The following is a 17766-nucleotide window of genomic DNA, read 5'->3' on the forward strand; positions in this document are numbered from 1 at the left end:
GTCAGTCAAGCACTTGCTTTCGGCTCGGGTCATGATCCTGGGGTCCTGAGATTGAGTCCTGCATGGGCTACCTGCTCAGTGGGGAGTCTACTTCTCCCTCTGCCTGATGCTCCCCCTGCTTGTCCCCTCTCTCAATCTCTCTGTCAAATAAATAAATAAAATCTTTGAAAATAAAAAAATAAATAAAATCTTAATAAAAGGGGAAAAATATATATATAAAAAGAAAAAACTCGGGATGCCTGGGTGGCTCAGTTGGTTAAGCAGCTGCCTTCGGCTCCGGTCATGATCCCAGCGTCCTGGAGTCGAGTCCCACATCAGGCTCCTTGCTCAGCAGGGAGCCTGCTTCTCCCTCTGCCTCTGCCTGCCATTCTGTCTGCCTGTGCTCGCTCTCTCCCCCTCTTTCTCTGATAAATAAATAAAATCTTTAAAAAAAAAAAAGAAAAAACTCAGACAAGATCTCCATGAGAAAAAACAGGAGGCTGGATGGAGAACTCACTGTTGGAACTGGCGTAGAGCGTTCGGAGGGAGAAGCCACTGAGCGTCAGCTCTCGCAGCTGGTTCCGTTCACAGTGCAGCTGCTCCAAGCTACACAAGGAGCTAAGATCTAAGTCAGACAGTTGATTGTCCCGCAGATCCATATGAGTGATGTACTTATTTCCCTCCAGATTTTCCGTAACCACAGTTTTCAAATGGTTCATCCTTAAATATTCAGAAATAAGGAAATCATTAGAAATAAATTCTACTAAATGTGCTTACCAAAATAAAACTAAGAGAAGTATGATCCCTTTCTCTTTCCTAAACAACTCAAAAGTTAACTACTTGTTTCATTTTGCACGGACAGATGTACCCTGAATTCTCTATCTATAAACCTAGACGACCCAGACTTGCAAAAACATATACAAGTTAAAGAGAAAGGGAAAAGGGACCACGCGTACAAATCATTAAAACCTTAGTGAAGTTAGGCAGGGATGAAGAAGCAGGCCAAAGGAAAAAGAAGAGGAACATAACTTTCAGGTTAGTGAGAAACAAAGCAGTCGTGGTGTACCATGTAGAAAACAAGAGGAAGCAGCCATACTTTCTCTCGGGGCTCTGCCTATTCCTCCTTGTAGTAAGATTCACATCACATTAATTATAGCAGAGGAAAATAATCTGTATCCATATGGAATAGTTCAAGGGTGAATTACAGAAAACGGCTTCTTAGTTCTCTTCTATGTAGAGAACACACAGGCATGTTCTCATTCCCTTGTATTTCAATAAATGTTTGTGTTACTATTTCTTTACAAGGAACTTCAATGGCTTAATGTAAATGAAAGTACATTTACACTATGCATATGTGTCTTTTATATGTACGTGTCTTTTACCAGCTTCCTTTAGTATAGCTAGAAAATAAAACCTACAAAAAAATTGACAGGAAAACCTTTAACATTAATTGTAATACAATGGATATTAAGAAGAAACCCAATGATTCAACAGAAAAATGGTCAAGTGTAAGGAAAAATACAAACTAACAATTAGCATATTAAAAAGATGCTCAACCTCATTCATAAATGCTATTTAAAAAATGAAGTACTATTCTCTCCTACTACTTTGACACTAAGGAAAAAGACTGCTAAAATCTAACACTGACAAGGACATGAAGAAGTGGGCATTCTATAAAAGGCTGCTGAGAGGGTAAGTCAGAACAACCTGTGTGAAAGGTACCGTGAAAGTATCATGAGGTACATCCAACTCACTCATAATCTCTCCGCTACTGAGCGAAAAATGAAGCTTTACTATAGTCTGGACAACAGACACTGTTCTAAAATCCTGATGTTTTGCAGAAGTGTTCATACAGAGCAAACATAAGAAAACATCCGAGATCCCTCTGAAGAACGGCCTCACCTGAAATCCACATGTCTGATATGGCTCATCCTGCTCAGAACCCCAAGTTTTAGGACTTCCAGGCGATTTCCCGCCATAACCACTTTATCTAACATACTGAGTTTCTCATAAACCTCTGGAATTTGACTGAAGTTGTTAAAGGAAATTCCCAGGGAAGAGAGCTGTTGCAGATTTCCCAATTCTTCTGGTAAAGTCGTCAGAAAGTTGCCATCAAGACAGAGGGTTTGAAGACTGTAGTAAGAAAACAAAGAACAGACTTTAGGAAAGGTTTTAACAGGAATGGATAGCACTAGAGGGATATATTCTGACTGTATCACTAATTTATTATGAACCCAATACAATAAAATACGCCACCTATGGAGACTCAATGACCCACATAACTGCCATGGATGGTCCCTCCAACATCAAAAATAGCCAGAGCTTCTGCTGTTGAAACTGAGGGGCTAAGTAGTTGCCCCTGCAAGCTAGTAACAGCTGCTGTCTAGAATCCTCATAATTACAAGATTTACTTCACTGCCAGAGCTCATGTGACTACCTTCACTCCGAATGCCAGACAAGCTTCTTATGCTGCCAGTAAAAAACGAGTCTAGCAAAAGTCAGATACTCACTTTAGCAGACTGCCAATCTGACTCGGCAGGTCATGAATTCCGTTACAGGAGAGGTTGAGCTCAGTGAGGGTAGAAATCTCACATAACAATACAGGAAACAAACCAAGTTTATTATGGGACAAGTTTAGGCCCTTCAGCTGAGAAAATCTAAAAAGCAAACATAGAAATTACAGTAATGAATGAAAAAGCCATCTGTTTTAAATGTCCACAGCAGAATCTGTTCCACAAATATCTACCGAGTACTCACTACATGCCAAACATCGTGCATAGCACAGAACGCTGAGATGCCTAACCCCAGCTCCATACCAACAAGGAAATCAGGTCTAGGGCCATGGGAGTTCCTTTCCCTTCTCCTTAAAAAGGTACAAAATCTTGGAGAGCCCATGCTGGTGTAAGTATTTTATATCAAGTCATACTGATATGCTTGAAATCTCTTCCTTTATCAAATTTCCATATGCAATATAAAAAACCTTGTAACAATTCACCAACTCATGGACACAGGAAGAGCTAACGAAAACGCACATCAAATCCCATTATAAAAGTAACGTTTTACATATTGAAATTATATTGACTCAGATGTCACTTGAAATGAATGGGCCACTTAAAACTTACAAATGTGAATGTGATATGGAGTCTGACTGCAATACAATCTGATAATAATTTTCAGTGCTTCTGTTTTGTTCCTAGAAGTGCAAGTATCTACACTATCTTACCCAGAGACTGTATCATCACTCACTGGATCCACAGGCATCACTCCGGCAATTCTACTCAGAAGGATTAATGATTTTATTAGTGTAGGGGTAAGCCTGACGTGGTGCTCTCCACAATGATGGTCTGTATCACCTGCTCCTAGAGTGGAGTATGGTACTTCCCTTTAATGCTCCTCTTTCAGATTTTCAACTTTTGATTTCCAATTGTCCTGACCTTGAGTACTGATTGTTCCTTTGGCTTGGTGCCTTGATTTCAGAATTCCTAATGCTGCTCTCAAACTTCATTAACCCTATTTTCATAGTGACTGAGAAGAAAATACTAGAAACCCATTTCCTTAAAATTATTGCTTCTGTAGTTTTTACATACTAATATAATTAAAACTATTATCTCATTACTAGATAGAGGCTTGCTTATACCCAAAAAGCTTCGTAACACATCATACAGGATAAAAACCACAGTGCTTTCTCAAAATTATTCTAGAAATATTAAAGTAAAATATGCCATTTCAAGGAATATTATCTTTTTTTTTAAAGATTTTATTCACTTATTTGAGAGAACGTGCACAAGCAAGAGAAAGCATGAATGGGGCAGGGGCAGACGAAGAGTGAAAGGAACAAGCAGACTCCCCGCTGAGTGGGGAGCCTGACAATGGGCTCAATCCCAGGTCCCTGGGATCATGACCTGAGCTGAAGTCAGACACTTAACAACTGAGCCACACAGATGCCCCACAATATGTATTATTTTTTTAATCACCACTTAGTTTAAATGCTTTAATTTCCAATTTCTTCCTTGTTCACTAGAAGCCCACACAATTACTTATACTAGGTATTTATTCACTTCCACCCACTTTTAAAGGGTAGAGGGTTGGAAGGGGGAATATATTCTAACAAAGAAATTGGAAAATATATGGGCCATAGTCCCTTAGAAGTAAAATGATTCCTTTATCAGAAGAGAGAGGTTTCACAGCTGTCAAAAAGCTTAGAAGCTAGCATTAGTGGGTACACAGGAAAGATAAAAGCCCCAACCTGAAAATGGAATTCTTGAAATTAGGCCTATTTCTTAAAGCTATTTAAGTTTGATACTTATGATTCAAAAACCTGCCATATACTCAATCTCCCAATTTATCCTGGCTTCAGATCATGCATCACTGTCAGTGACTTACGTAACAAGATTATCCAGATCAATGGCAGCTCAACATTGCCTCCGTAACAGAACAATTGCATCGATCCTCTTGCATGGAGGGGAAAGGTCGGGGGCAGGGGTGGTGGTGGTGTAAGAAAACTGTATGGATAAAAAATTTTACTTCCTCTTCTAAATGGAGGGGAAATTTTCAAAAATATATACAATGGTAAGCGTGCTCACTTCCAGGTACAGATGACTAAGACGGTGATCATGATTTGGTTTGAATAAGTTAGTCGAGAAACCCATTCCTCACATACCTGTAGAGAGTGTCAAGGCCCCCAGGTCTTTCCAACTGCATAAAATTATGTCGCAAATTGAGGTAGGTGATATCTTGACTGTAGAAGAGATGCTCAGGAACCTCCTCAAGGCTGTAACATGACAGGTCAACAGTGCTGATTCGCTGGGACACCACCTGAACAGGGTCAAGGAGAAGAGCCATCTGAGCTAGCACCAAATATCTCTCACACAGCATAGGAACGAATCATATTTACATAAAAGGCACTAATTTTAAAAATGCGAAGTAGAAAAAGGTAATGAGATCCAATTAGTTATTTATAAAAACCAGTTCATTTTTTGCTTTTTCTTAAAACGATAAACCATAAACTGCTTTAAAACACACAACAGTGTGTCTATAAGTAAAAAAAAAAAAAAAAAAAATCATAAAGACAGAAAGTTAACATTTCATACAAGAAGTTGAGATGATCCAAAATAACTACAAAACTCCTTAACAGACAGGGTAAAATTGAAAGCCATGGCCTTTTGTATCCACACAGGCTTCGCTACTTACCAGTGCAGTTTCTTCATCTGTTATGAGGATAAAATTAAATAATCCAGTACACAGCACACTAACTAGTATGCAAAAGGTGCTCAAAAAATATAACTTCTCTTTATAAGGTCAAAAGAATGGAATAGCTACCTAAAATTGAAACTAGTTTTATTCAGAAGAGATTTTATTACAACTACAATGTATGTATAGAAAATTCAATAAAACCAAAACAAGTTTATATTTCTATAATAGAATGCTAATAAAAGATGGGTTGTGAAAATTGGTCTAAACCAAACAAAATGCCACTGGAAAAGTCACTCATGTTTTATGGCATCTCATTATACGAAAACCATCCTTTATGCAACTATTTAGCTCCACAAGGAAAATGTGCTAAAATTCTGCAAATAGCTAGAACAAGAGAATTTGGAAACTGCAACACAGTTTTAGAGCACTTCATCTTTAAAGACTAAAAAAGCAGAAATTATGCTGAAAAGCTAATTATCCTCAGCATACAGTAACAATACTTTGTGACAGGAGCACAGGTCACATCCCATGGTAAGTTCAAATTTAAAGTGGTTCATCACAGCTGTGCTAAATACATACAAGACCAAGAAGCACTAGGCTAGGAATTAGGGAACGGCACCATCTCTCACTGACTACAGTGGCTGAGGGAAAGTCATCTGAATCTCATTGTGTCTCAATTCCTTCAAGGCCATATTCCTCTCGAGAGATGGTAGAGGGCACCTGAGTGGCTCAGTCGTTAAGCAGCAGCCTCCGGCTCACGTCATGATCTCAGGGTCCTGGGATCGAGGCCCACATCAGGCTCCCTGCTCAGGGGGAAGCCTGCTTCTCCCTCTGCCCCTCCTCCTGTTTGTGTTTCCCCTTCTCTGTGTCTCTCTGCCAAATAAATAAATTCTTTAAGAGGGAAAACAAAAAGAGAGAGATGGTAGAGAGGTACATGCACCTGCAAACACTTCTGAAAGCTTTTTCTACTATACAAATAATAAGTTAAGGACCTGCTGGACTTTCATTCTTCCGTTCATTATATACTTAGAGGGGCCTAAAGTAAGATACATAAAAATTATAATTCACTCTCCTGGAGAGAGTTCAGTTTCAAATTACACCTCTCGTGGGATTTTACAGTCTTATCCCACATCGGGACGTCCGAGAGCTTATCACCTTGGATGCCTGTCGCTGCCATCTCTGGCACTCGGCCAGCGTCTCAAAGCTGACATGATAGGTCTGAGCTTGGGCTCCGGCTGAGCTGAACGCCAGGGAGTGCTGCCGTCGCTTCACTTCTTCCACCTGAAGGGGAGGAGGGGCGAGAACCAGAACCAAGAGAAAAAATCCCAGTCAGAGAGCAAAGGACAACAAGACAAAGAACTCAATTTTCTAAAACAGGCAAAAGATTTGCATAGACATTTCTCCAAAGAAATGTATCTCAATAAAGCCATTTAGAAAAAGCAAAGGAGCACTTCACTGAAGTATGTTGAAGGAATAGGACTCGGAGCATACTCCTACTTAAATCTATTTATTAATTCCTCTGTAAGTCACAACACAGTCCCCGCTTGATAATTAAAGATTTGTTGCATGAATACATTCTAGGGTTCTGCGCGCTGGGGGCAAGCCGGGGGAAAACACAGAGCCCCTGCCCTTAGTGTAATCTGTGTTTGAGAAGGGACAAACACTCTAACACCGAAATGGTGACAAAACGTAGCATAACACAATATAATATATAAAGAATAATATCAAGAAGAAGCAGGAAAAAAGCCTGGCGAACAGGGTCGGTGATCTGATTTAAGAAAGGGCAGTCAGGGAAGGCCTCACTGAGGTAACATGTGAGCAAAGACCCTAAGGGGGTCCAGGCGTGGGAACCTCCTAGGCGAGGAGCATTCCACATACAGGAACACCAAGTACAACTCGCTGCGATGCAGGGCTGCATGCCGTGTTTCAGAACAGGAGTCTCTGGACCGCATGATAAGAGCCAAAGTCTCCACTGCAAAGGTAACCCAGTTCCAACCCTTTCCACCTACACTGGGGCACAATGGAGGTAGCTGTCTGCCTGTAAAGGGTGCCATGGCCTGCTTTTTGGAGTCCTCTCCTTTCTCACTAAGCCCTGGGCTAGCTCCCATTTTGACCCCCTCCTGGGCTGAAGTAGAAAGGGAAGACCAAAGGTTATTACTAGACAAGAATCATAATCTGATTTCACAGTCTCTGGGCCGAGGAGATTCTAAAGGGATGCTTTTCCACAATGGGTCCATTTAAGGGTTCTTTTGGTTATCCCCCCACCCCACCCCAAACAATGACAGTGTCTCACTTACAGATCACTTGACCTCGCTAATGCATACTCTTCCAGCAGCTGACCACTCCCTCCTCAGACAGGAAAGAATCCTGTGGTCCACTGTCAGCCTATCCTCAAGGGAAGCTTATCTGACCCTCAAGATGGTCCTGCCAGGCAAGTTCCAAGAGAATCCACCCACTCATCCATCAATCTACCCACTGGCTTTTCCTCTCTCAACCCATCTGGGTCACAAACTAACAAACTCAAGGAGACACAATGATTCCAATGCATGACCTAGGCTCTTAGGCTACCTGGCTGCTCTGGTGACAGACTCATCTCTGTCCCCAAGACTTCTTGGAGGAGGCAGGACACCAATCCACTATGCCCCTCTTACTGCAAGGGACCCATATTAAGCTCTCTTGAATCCTGCTGAAACTTCTTTCATTAGGCTTGAAGAAAAAGGCAGAAGTCATTCCCAGCTAGGAAGGCTGTAGGGATTCACAGCACAATAGCAATTCTCTTCAAAGCAATTCTCCCCCAAAATCCAACAACCCAATTCACATAGCTTTGATGAAGACGAAGTCTCTATAGTTATGGAACCACTTACATCTTTGTCTGACATCTCACTTTGATATGTCATAACTATTGAATCTTGGTGAGTCAGCTGCAAACTTCCAAATTATACTCGTAAATCATTAGGTTTCTAGTGCCAAGTAAAGACTGAATCGAATGGCAAAAACACAAAATACTTTAAGCAAAATAGAATCATATTAAAAAGATCCCAATAAGGGGTACCTAGGTGGCTCTATCAGTCAAGCATCTGCCTTCAGCTTAGGTCATGATCCCAGGGTCCTGTGATGGGGCCCTACACTGGGCTTTGCATTCAGTGGGGAGTCTGCTTGTCCCTCTCATTCTCCCTCTTCTTCTGCTCATGTGTGTGCATGCTCCTCCTCTCAAATAAATAAAATCTTTTTTTAAAAAAATTTAATTATTTCTTTGACAGAGATAAATACAGTGAGAAAGGGAACACAAACAGAGGGAGTAGGAGAGGGAGAAGCAGGCTTCCCGCAGAGCAGGGAGCCCAATGCGGGGTTCAATCTGAGGACCCCTGGATCATGACCTGAGCCAAAGGCAGATGCTTAACAACTGAGCTACCTAGGCAACCCTCAAATAAATAAAATCTTTTTAGAAAAAAATCAATAACATTAAATAATATTTATAACACTCAACTGTGATCTCACAACAGGATCATTTTTTTACTAGTAATAAATCATGCTAATGAATACATCAAAATAAAGGATCTTACTGAAATGAAAAACAGATATTAATGATTGTTTTAGAATAATCTTTTAAAAAAGATTTTATTTATTTAACAAAGAGAAGGCGAGAGAACACACATAAGGAGGGGGAGCAGCAGAGGGAGAGGGAGAAGCAGACTCCCCGCTGAGCAGAGAGCTGGATGTGGGACTCAATCTCAGGACCCTGAGATCATGACCTGAGCTGAAGGCAGATGCTTAACTGACTGAGCCACCCAGGCGCCCATGTTTTATTTTTTAATTTTATTATTTTTAAAGATTTTATTTATTTGACAGACAGAGATCACAAGTAGGCAAAGAGAGAGAGGAGGAAGCAGGCTCCCCACTGAGCAGAGAGCCTGATGCGGGGCTTGATCCCAGGACCCTGAGATCATGACCTGAGCCAAAGGCAGAGGCTTTAACCCACTGAGCCACCCAGGTGCCCCGCTCATGTTTTAGAATAAATTTTAAATATTTTACTATGGGGTATCTGACACAGAAAAATATACTCACATGATGCCAAATACCGAGAAAGGTTTGTAAATCTGAAATTCTCTTTCTGCCTCTCCCTCTGCCCTCCCCCTACCTCCACGCTTGCTGGCTTGAGCACCTGCTTGCTGTCTCTTTCTAAAATATATAAATAAATCTTAAAAAAAGAAAGAAAGAAAATAATGTTTTTGAGATTCATCCTCATTTTGGTATATATCAGCAGTTCATTCCTTTTTACTGTTCAGTAGTAGTCCACTGTGTGGAATGTACCACATTTGTTTATTAATTCACCAGTAGTCAATGAATTTTGGGTTGTTTCTAGTTTTCGACAATTATAAATACAGCTGCTATGAACATTCATATAAAGTCTTTGTAAAGACAGATGTTCATTTCCCAATACCTAGGAGAAATGCTGGGTCATCCGATATGCATATGTTTCAGTTTATAAGAAATAAGAAAACTGTTTTCCAAAGTGACTGTACTCCCACCGATGATGTGAGAGCATTCCAGTTGCTCCTCATCTTTGCTAAATTTGGTACTCATCAGTCTTTTGATTTTAGTCATCCTAGTGGTTTGCAGAATCTGTGATAGTGATTTGCATTTCCCTAATGACTCATGATGGTGAGAATCATCCTATGTACTGATTTGCCATCTGTAGATCTTCATTGGTAAAAGAGCTGCTCAACCCTTCTGCCCAGTTTTTACTAGGTTATCTGCCTTTCTGTCGCTGTGTTGTAATAATTTCTTTATAAATTCTGGAGAGAAGTCCTTTGTTGCAGATAAGCTTTCATAAAAATGTTTTGTATGTTGTTAATATGACCACACCAATTCTCTTTTGGTAGCTATTTGACTAGCATGCTTTTCCCACCATCCACATTCAACTTTCTAAGTGTAGGGTCTCTTACAAACAGCAAGTACTGGGGGTATCTGAATGGTTTAGTAGGTTAAGTGTCTGCTCTCAGCTCAGGTCATGGTCCCAGGGTCCTGGGATTGGGCCCCACGTTGAGCTCCCTGCTCGCTGGGAGCTGCTTGTCCCTCTCTCTCTGCCCCTCCCCAGCTCATGCTCTTTCTAATAAATAAATAAATAAATAAAATCTTATAAAATAAACAGCAAATACTGGGATTCTATTTTATTTATTTATTTTAAAAGATTTATTTATTTATTTATTTATTTGTCAGAGAGAGAGAGAGAGAGAGAGTACACACAAGCAGGCTGAGTGGGAGGCAGAGGCAGACAGAGAATCAGGCTCCCCAATGAGCAAGGAGCCCAATGCAGGACTCGATCCCAGGACTCCGGGATCACGACCCGAGCCGAAGGCAGTGGCCTAACCCCTGAGCCACCCAGGCGTCCCAAGTACTGGGATTTTAAATGACAACTTGTATCACAATTATGATTACTGATATATTTCTATATGTTTCTGTCAATATAATTTGTGATAATTTACCATACCAATCATTTCGTTCATTTCTCTCTGCTCCTTTCCTAAGATCTTTTAGCACTACAGAATGTTTTATGTTTTCTTTCCCCTCTCTACTTTTAGTGGCTTTCCTTAAAATTTTTACACTCATACTTAAGGTTTTTCCTAATAAACTTAAACATTATTTGGTATTTCTATTCTCTTATTCCATGGCTGAATCACATGTTACTTAACAGACATACCACTATATCTTAAATATCATTCAGGGCAGTTTGAGCTTTAAGAGTTTATATTCATATTTAAAATATTTTAAAAATTTCAACTTTTTAAAATCAATATTAACTTTACCATCATATTTTGTCAATGTCTGCATTTATCATTATTTTTTATTTCTTACAACTTCCCTTTGAATGTCCTTTCCTTTGCTGTATTCTTTTCTCTTTTATTTTTGGTGGGGTTGGGGGGTGGAAAGGGCTGTCATTTTCTTTTAACCTGTTTTCTTCATTCTGTCCTTCAGTCCCCAAGACCAGAACCAGGTCTCACATCAGTAAGTGCTGGGCTGCTGTCCCCGGTTAAGAATGGAGCACGCACATTCATTCAGTGGAGACGTGTTCACTTCCTGGTCACAGGGCACTAACTAATTCCTTCCACTTTTCTAGGACCACAGCGAGAAAAAGACTTGGTTCCAGTCAGTGGTTAACAGCTGTTTTGGGATGTTTTTTTGTTTGTTTGTTTGTTTGTTTGTTTTTTCTTTCCAGCTTTCCTTCAGGAGCAGAGTACCATTCGTCTCCTGCTTCAAGGAAGAAGCCTGGGCCAGGTTCTTCTTATGAGCAGAGGACTTTTAAACCCAAATACTTATAGGAGCTGAACTCCTGGGCTGCCACAACCTTTCAGGCCCAGAACCCAGCAGGCCCTCAGATTCAGACCCTCTCACAGCATCTATTCTACATTCCATAGCACAGCTATGTCTTTTTATATATTTACCTTTTGTATATATCTATTTTACTGATATTGCTATGCATCTGGGCCAGACTGGACATCTCAAAGCATGAATGCACTAAGTTATTTCATCTGGAAGTTCTCTAAAATTCAGACTGTTTTATGATACTCAAGATGGAAAATAAAGAAACAAAATGATGTACAGCTTTATATAAATATTAACATATACCTGTTTCTAGTCATCTGTCAGTCTGTTTTAAAGACTTGCAAATGAACTCCTGCCTAGGACGGGGAATTCTCCAGCACAGACCAGAAATGGTATGCCTCCACTCCCCTTGCTGCTGGAGAGGCGCTTGTGACCGCCCACGACTCTGAATTTAAGTCAAACGGGGAAAAAGGAGAAGCTGGAAAGAATCTGTTTTGGGGATGGATGTGGCTGGAGGTTGCAAGAGGCAGCATTGTTGGTCTACTCGGGTGTTATGGGGGCCAGCAGGGGAGGCAGACGCATCATCAACAAATGGGTTCTGCAGCAGAATTTGGGGTATGAACAGGCTTTGGACCTCCCAGAGAACTGGTGATATAAATAAACCTGCTTTATGCTTAAATTAGCCTGAGTAAAGTTGGGGTGCCTGGGTGGTTCAGTCAGTTAAGCGTCTGACTTGGTTTCAGCTCAGGTCGTTATCTCATGGGTCATGAGATTGTAAAATCATGAGATCATGAAATCAAGCCCAATGCTGGGTTCCAAGCTCAGCAGGGAGTCTGCTGCTCTTCTCCCTATCCCTCTGCCCCTCCTCCTGCTTGCACACTCTCTCTCTCAAATAAATGAATCTTAAAAAAAAAAATTTAGCCTAAGTCGGTTTCTTCTGGTTAAAACTAAGAACTCTAAAAAGCAAACTTTGTAATGCAATCTTTAATAATGCTCATATTGGCTTCTTTAAAAAGATGTGGGGAAAACGCCAAAAATTAAATGTGATTTTAATTAAGATCAAACAAATGAAGAAAAATCATTTTTATGAGTCTCACCTTTCCCCCAACCAGAGGCAAAATGTGCATCTTCCCAGTCTGACAATCCTTCACCGAGGAAACGATGAGGCACGTCCCACAGAGAACAACTAGGCGTTCAGCCCACTTATGCAGCTGGGTCTTTCCCTTGCGTACATTATAGATGCCAGACAGAAGGATTCGATCCAGATGATCCATCTGGCATGGTTTTTCTAAAAGAAAACAGAACAGGAGTCAGCATTCAGAAGTCACCATTCAAGTATATGAGACTCTTACAAGGAAGAAGAAAGTATTATGTGCCAATATTCAACAACCTCGTTTACAGATTTAAGTTACCAAGCAATACATGTATCATAAGCTATGATCTCAGTTTTAAAATGTTATCTATCACTTCAGTTTTACAATGGGGGTACTGTGGATGTTGGGCCGGGGAGGAAGATTTTATTTTGGGTGCAATTGTTAATTCTTCTTCCAACACAGTCCTATCTCCCTGTACACAGAGAAAGGCAATCTGGCAAGTCATTCAGATCACAGACTTTAGGGCCTGGCATGCAAACCTGAGTTTGAATCCTGGTTCTGCCACTTTGCTTCTTTGAACTACTTAATATAATCACTGAGGTTGACTTTCCTCATTTATACAGTCTGGATCGTAATACTACTTATCTTTAGGGTTTTCTTTTTCAAAAATTAGCATAATTAATTTAAAGTCCTGAGCATACTTTTGGGTAACAAAAAGGAGTACTGAATAAACGATAGCCACTTTTACAATGAGTCCATTCTAGACGGAAGAAATTAATAAGTATGGGAGCACACTAGTTCTGTACACATTACTTCATTCTCCAGTTCCTTGTGAGGAAGCGCTTATGGCCAATACTTCAACTATCCCAATCTTGGTGGCAGAAGCTCATACGTGCATACAAGAGTTTCTTTCTTTTTGTACCCCCCTCCCCATTAGAAGTCTTCCTAAGGCTGAGACACCGTGAATAAAACAGCACATTATGACAGAAGACAGATTCTTTATTAAAACACGGCTAACACCAGGAGCACCACTAGTATGAGGTGCTGCAAAGAGCAATCAGCTGGGAGGAGAGAAGACTGCATTATACTTGATATTGTCACAGGATTGATTATGGAACCTGGCCATCCTGTCGCCCTTTTAACTATATGTTTCCCACAGATGATCTGAGGAAATGGGTTAAATCACTTCAAAGCTTTAAAACTTTCTATTTGACACTAGCTCTGGGGGAGACCCATCTCTCCTTCTATTTGAGGCCAATTCTTGGATCTATATTCCAAACCCCACCTTTCTCGGGGAGTTTGGTTCTTCTCTCTTCTCACTCTTCAGCTCCACCCTCCTTACTGTTCCTGTCAAAGCTACAAGAGCATTCCCATTTTCTCCCGAGCCCTCTTGGTCTCAACTGTGGAATTTCTTTAGTTCAGTGACTCTCCGATTTGGGAGTGTCTAAGACTTACTGTGTAAGTCCAGTTTAAAATGTGGGACACTGACACCCACCCACGGAGAGTCTAATCCACAGGGCTTGGGATGGAACACAGGGAAATGCATTTATTTTACAAAGATTGTATTTATTTATTTGACAGACAGAGATCATAAGTAGACAGAGAGGCAGGGAGAGAGAGAAGGGGAAGCAGGCTGAGCTTCCCCTGAGCAGAGAGCCCGAAGCGGGGCTCGATCCCAGGACCCTGAGATCATGACCTGAGCAGGCAGAGGCTTAACCCACTGAGCCACCCAGGCGCCCCCCGGGGAAATGTTTTGTTTTTTTTTTTTTTAAGATTTTATTTATTTATTTATTTGACAGAGAGATAGAGCACAAGTAGGCAGAGAGGCAGGCAGAGGGAGAAGGAAAAGCAGGCTCCCCACTGAGCAGGGAGCCCAACATGGGGCTCGATCCCAGGACCCTGGGATCACGATCTGAGCCAAAGGCAGATGCTTTAACCCACGGAGCGACCCAGGCACCCTGGGAAATCTATTTTTAACAACTATTCCAGGTAGTTTAAGTGCAGTTGGTCCACAAACTGTATTTTGAAAAATTGTAAGTTTACCCTTCAAGACTCTTTTGTTTTCATTTGTGCCTCTATATGAGCTATCTCTGCTACCTCACCTCCCATTTACTCAATTTTTTTCAGTCTGGCTTCCAGCATCCAAACTGCCCTATTCATATGATGATCATGGCCCTCAGAATCCTGTCTCCTGCCCCAATCTTCCCTTGGTTCTAATCGCATATCTAATTGTCTGCTAGATGGATCCAAAAGATGTCCCCAACCACCTCAATTTCCAGTATCAGACTAGAAAGAAAATTATCTTTATTTGCAAACTACAAGATCTTGTATATAAAAAACCCTAAGTGAGCCACAAAAAAGATAATTAGAACCAATATGTGAGTTCAGCAAAGCTACAGGATACAAATTTTTTTTTTAAGATTTTATTTATTTATTTGACAGATCACAAGTAGGCAGAGAGGCAGGCAGAGAGAGAGCCAGGGAAACAGGCTCCCCGCTGAGCAGAGAGCCCCATGTGGGGCTCGATCCCAGGACCCTGGGATCATGACCTGAGCTGAAGGCAGAGGCTTTAACGCATTGAGCCACCCAGGTGCCCCCCAATTTTTTATATATATATATTTAGGATTTATTTATTTTGGGGCGCGCTTGGGTGACTCAGTCAGTTAAGTGTCTGCCTTCAGCTCAGGTCATGATCCCAAGCTTCTGGGATCAAGGCCTGCATCAGGCTCTCTGCTCAGCAGGGAGTCCTCTTCTTCCTCTCCCTCTGCCTTCCCCCTCATGCTCCATCTCTGTCTCTCTTTCAAATAAATAAAATCTTTTTTTTTTTTAAGATTTTATTTATTTATTTGACAGACAGAGATCACAAGTAGGCAGAGAGGTAGGCAGAGAGAGAGGGAAAGGAAGCAGGTTCCCCACTGGGCAGAGAGCCGGACTTGGGCCTCGATCCCAGGACCCTGAGACCATGACCTGAGCTGAAGGCAGAGGCTTAACCCACTGAGCCACCCAGGCGCCCCACAAAAAAATAAGTTCCTTAAAAAAAAAAAAAAAAGATTTACTCTTATTTGAGAGCAAGAGAGAAAGAAAACACACAAGAGGGGGAGGTAAAGGGCAGAGGGGGTAAAGTCCTCAAGCAGACTCCCTGCTGAGCAGAAAACCCAGTGCAGAGATTCATCCCAGGACACTGAGCTCATGACCTGAGCAGAAATCAAGAGTCAGACGCTTAACCAACTGAACCACCCAGGCACCCCAGATACAAAAACTTTTAAAAAATCAACTGTATTTCCATGCATAAGGAATAAATAATTCAAAATAAAATTAGGAAACTTACTACATCTAAGATAACATCAAAAAGAGTAAAATGAAAATAGTATAGTGAAAACTACAAAACATTGTTGAAAGAAGTTGCAGACCTGGGGCACCTGGGGGGCTCGGTGGGTTGAGCCTCTGCCTTTGGCTCAGGTCATGATCTCAGGGTCCTGGGATAGAGCCCAACATCGGGCTCTCTGCTCAGCAGGGAGCCTGCTCCCCCCCCCCACCTGCTTCTCTGCCTACTTGTGATCCCTCTGTCAGATAAATAAAATCTTTAAAAAAAAAAAAAAGAAGAAGAAGTTGCAGACCTAAGTAAATGGACAACATTCAGTGTTCATGGATTAGATGATATAATATTGTTAAGATGAAAAAACTCCTGAAACTGATCAACAGCCATGTAATCTCTACCAAAATTCCAGCTGCCTTCATGGCAGAAACTGACACATTAATTCTAAAATTCACATAGAGAAGTACGGTAGACTCAGAATAGACAAAACAATTTTAAAACAAATTTTAAAACAAAATTAGAGAACTCACATTCCCTAATTTCAAGACTCAACTGTGGAGTATGGAATATGGAGTTGGCATATACAGTATAGTACTTAGGGCACCTGGCTGGCTCAGTTGGTATAGTATCTGATTCTTGATCTTGGAGTCATGTGTTCGAGCACCACACTGGGTGTAGATATTACTTTAAAAAAAAAAAAAAAGCACAGTACTGACGTAAGAACAGACATAAAGCAATGGAACAGAGTTCATAAATAAACCTCTACATTTATGGACATTTGATTTCTGAGCAGGGTGTCAAGATAACTCCATGGGGAAAGAAAGAGTCTTGTCAACAAATGGTGCTGAACAATTAGAAAGCCACAGGCAAAAGAATAAAGTCAGATCCCTTACCTCATATCATATACAAAAATTAATTCAAAATGGATTACAGGCCTAAATGTAAGACCTAAAACTATAAAACTCCTAGAAGAAAACAGTGGAATAGATCTTGTGGTCTTAAGTCAGGCAAAGGTTTCTTAGGCATCAACACAAAAAGTAAAAGTGACATGGGATGCCAGTCGTTGAAGCATCTGCCTTTGGCTCAAGTCATGACCCCGAGCCTTGGGATCCAGTCCGGAGTGGGGCTCCCTGCGCAATGGGGAGTCTGCTTCTCCCTCGGCCCACAGCCCAATCTCGTGCTCCTGTTCTCTCTCTCACACTCTCAATCTCTCAAACAAATAAAAACCTTTAAAAAATAAAGTGACAAAAAAGAAAATATAGAAAAATGGTCTTCATCAAAAGTAAAAAACTGTCATGCTTCAACAGACACCATCAAGAAAGTAAAAAGATGACTCACCAGCTAGGAGAGAATAGTTGCAAATCATGAACATATTTAGAGACTTGTATCCAGAATAAAGAACTGTTACAATTCAGCAATAAAGACAAATAGCACAATTAAAAAATGGGCAAAGAATCTGAATAGATATTACTTCACAGAAGATATATAAAAGCCAGCAAGCACATGAAAAGATGCTCCATCTCATCGTGACCAGAGAGATGCAAATCAAAACCACAATGAGATAGCGGTTCACATCCACTAGGATGACTATAATCGGAAAAGACAAACACTAGAAAGCACTGGCAAAGATGTAAACCAGCGCCACTGGAACGATCACGAAATGGTGCAGCCAATGTGGAAAGCAGTCTGATAGTTCCTCAAAAGTTTAAACAGAGACCCACCACACGTTCCAGCAGTTCCACTCTTACATCTATATCCAAGAGAACTGAAGACACATGTCCACACAAGAACTCATACACACATGCTTGTTCAGAGTAGCATCATCCGTAAGAGCCAAAAGGTAGAAACAACCAAAACGCC

The 17766-nt window shown here is 41.0% G+C and overlaps 1 protein-coding gene across 2 annotated transcripts in view; it reads right to left on the bottom strand.

Moving 5' to 3' along the window:
- PHLPP2 (PH domain and leucine rich repeat protein phosphatase 2) overlaps positions 1 to 17766 on the bottom strand; it is a 74004-nt gene that overhangs the window by 24626 nt on the left and 31612 nt on the right. Inside the window, exons 4-9 of one of the 2 annotated variants that reach the window (XM_059152030.1) lie at positions 12594 to 12784; positions 6328 to 6453; positions 4640 to 4794; positions 2490 to 2636; positions 1882 to 2112; positions 497 to 699 (exon numbers count right to left, since the gene is read on the bottom strand). In XM_059152030.1, coding sequence (XP_059008013.1) covers positions 497 to 699; positions 1882 to 2112; positions 2490 to 2636; positions 4640 to 4794; positions 6328 to 6453; positions 12594 to 12784 — 1053 coding nt within the window. The remainder of the gene's footprint in view (positions 1 to 496; positions 700 to 1881; positions 2113 to 2489; positions 2637 to 4639; positions 4795 to 6327; positions 6454 to 12593; positions 12785 to 17766) is intronic. The other variant, XM_059152031.1, reaches the window with a different exon arrangement.

Source organism: Mustela lutreola, chromosome 16 (genome assembly GCF_030435805.1).
Source record: "Mustela lutreola isolate mMusLut2 chromosome 16, mMusLut2.pri, whole genome shotgun sequence".
Classification (NCBI taxonomy): Eukaryota; Metazoa; Chordata; class Mammalia; order Carnivora; family Mustelidae; genus Mustela; species Mustela lutreola.